The following is a 2186-nucleotide window of genomic DNA, read 5'->3' as shown; positions in this document are numbered from 1 at the left end:
TTTTTTTGTAAAACTTATATTTTTCCTGATATTCGGGCGTCCCGGTACTTTCCGAACACCCTGTATAAATCTCGCAAAATATTCACTTTTCGGTAATCTTGCTTTAATACTTTTATATGCAGTGACAGGAAAAAACTATTTATATTAAAAAAGTGATATGATTTGCAAAATTAAATTTGAAAAATGCAAAATTAAATTTGAAATTATCTTGAAAAAACATTTCATTGTCAAATAATATCGTTGCGCCTCCCGCACTCGTATTTGATACGAAGAAGATTGGTACGAAGATACGTATATAAAAAACCAAGGTCGTTTAATTAATAATAGTTATATTACTATTTTATGTGTTCTAACAATATTACTATCTTATATTTCTTTCGAATTCTTACATTTGTCTAACACTTTTCCTAATAATACATTTCTTCCGATTATTCTTCCTATTATTTAATACTTTATATGCTTATTATTTAATACTTTATATGCCCCTATTATTTAATATTTATTTCCTATTATTTAATACTTTATATACTCCACTTTGCGTGTATAAATTTAGCGTCGATTTCTCCTTAAATAATTTTTGCTTATGTATGCGTTTCAGATAAATATTTTATACCAAAATCTCTTAAGGAAAAGAGAAGAAGTGAAACATTTGGAGGCACAAGGAAAACATAAATACGAATACGACAGTGACGAAGAGACGGAAGGTGGTACATGGGAGCATAAATTGAGGTCCGCTGAGATGGAAGCGACGCAAATGTGGGCTGAGGAATTGACAGCGCAAGCGGAAGGCAAACATCATATTGGCGATTTTCTACCGCCGGACGAGTTGAAGAAATTTATGGAGCAATATAACGCCGTAAAACAGGGAAAAGAGCCTGACTTGAGTGATTATAAGGAGTACAAATTAAAGGAAGATAACATAGGTACGTTATTCATTTATAAAAAATATAGATAATTTGATACTTTTAACAATGAGATGATGTACTGAATTTGGCTTCCGAGTTAAAACCGTACTTTTATGAATTTGTTTCTAAAATTTGGTGTATATTTAAATTCACTTCATCAGAGAGAGAAGCAACCTAATACTTCGGCAACGCGAAAATTAAAAAAAATTTGAAATTATGCATAATTATAGATTAGTAGACTCTAATAATGGAACGATTTTTTGGTGCTAAAAAATGGTTTTAGGGGTGAAAATAACTCCCTATAAAAAATTGGTTTTTACATTTTGAAGCGAATATAATCGAAATTAAAAGAAATATGAAAAAAATGTTTGAACAAAAGTTTTATGGCTGCATATTTTATGTACTTTACAATGGCGTATCTGGATTTAAAAAACTGATAATATTTTTCAAAACACCCTCACCACTCATTGTTTTTTTAATATTTAAAAAAAAATTTCAAGTTTTATTAAAGCTTATGTTACGCCAAATTCAACCATGTATGGCAAAAGTTATGTTGCGGGAAGTAATTCTTGAGAAATAAAATAAAGACGCACGTTACCTATACTAATCTTATTCCCTCTCTATTTCATAACGACTTATCTCTTTTTTTCTTTTCTTCGTAAGGTCTCGCAATACACGATAACGAAAATGAAAACCTATTACGCGTACGCGCATACACACATACATACAAATACAGGGTGTCCCGAAACTATCGGATGTTATTTTAATGGCAGATTCTTTAGAACATTTTGAAACGAAAACTTTCATACAAAAATGTCAAGGCTATAATAGATTTCAAACGGGAAGCGATTATATTTCACCAATAACAGGGCTGAGATTTCGCGCGCTCAAGCACGTCGAAATGACAAGTGATAAAGGTGCTCCTATGAATATCACTTTTTTTACGATATTATGATCATTGTATAAATTTACAATAACATTGTCATATGTTTTGTCGCTTCTCTACGCATTGCATTAGTATATTTTTTATACGAATAATAGTTGTAAGACATCTTAAATATGATTCAAGTAAAAATGACATATTTCAACTTAATCTGTCAAAGTTTCGATCAATTATTACCATGAAGGTGTCCACTATTCTATACGGCGTGTGGCACCTTTATTACTTATTATTTCGACGTGCTTGAGCGCGCGAAATCTCAGCCCTGTTATTGGTGAAATATAATCGCTTCTCATTTGAAAACTATTACAGCCTCGATATTTTTGTATGAAAGTTTTTGT

The 2186-nt window shown here is 30.9% G+C and overlaps 1 protein-coding gene across 1 annotated transcript in view; it reads left to right on the top strand.

Annotated features, from left to right (window-relative positions):
* The first annotated feature begins 568 nt into the window (after positions 1-568).
* The window catches only part of LOC116850478 (SURP and G-patch domain-containing protein 1-like), a 35606-nt gene continuing 33988 nt past the window's right edge, over positions 569-2186 (top strand). Inside the window, exon 1 of the mRNA XM_032828807.1 lies at positions 569-923. Within this exon, the coding sequence (XP_032684698.1) occupies positions 584-923 (340 nt within the window). The 5' untranslated portion in view covers positions 569-583. The remainder of the gene's footprint in view (positions 924-2186) is intronic.

The sequence above is a fragment of the Odontomachus brunneus genome, unplaced genomic scaffold (assembly GCF_010583005.1).
Source record: "Odontomachus brunneus isolate Ranch 3 - 2012 unplaced genomic scaffold, Obru_v1 Obru_scaffold_146, whole genome shotgun sequence".
NCBI classification, from domain to species: domain Eukaryota; kingdom Metazoa; phylum Arthropoda; class Insecta; order Hymenoptera; family Formicidae; genus Odontomachus; species Odontomachus brunneus.
Note: the sequence above shows the minus strand (reverse complement) of the source record. Positions and strands in the feature narration are given on the sequence as shown.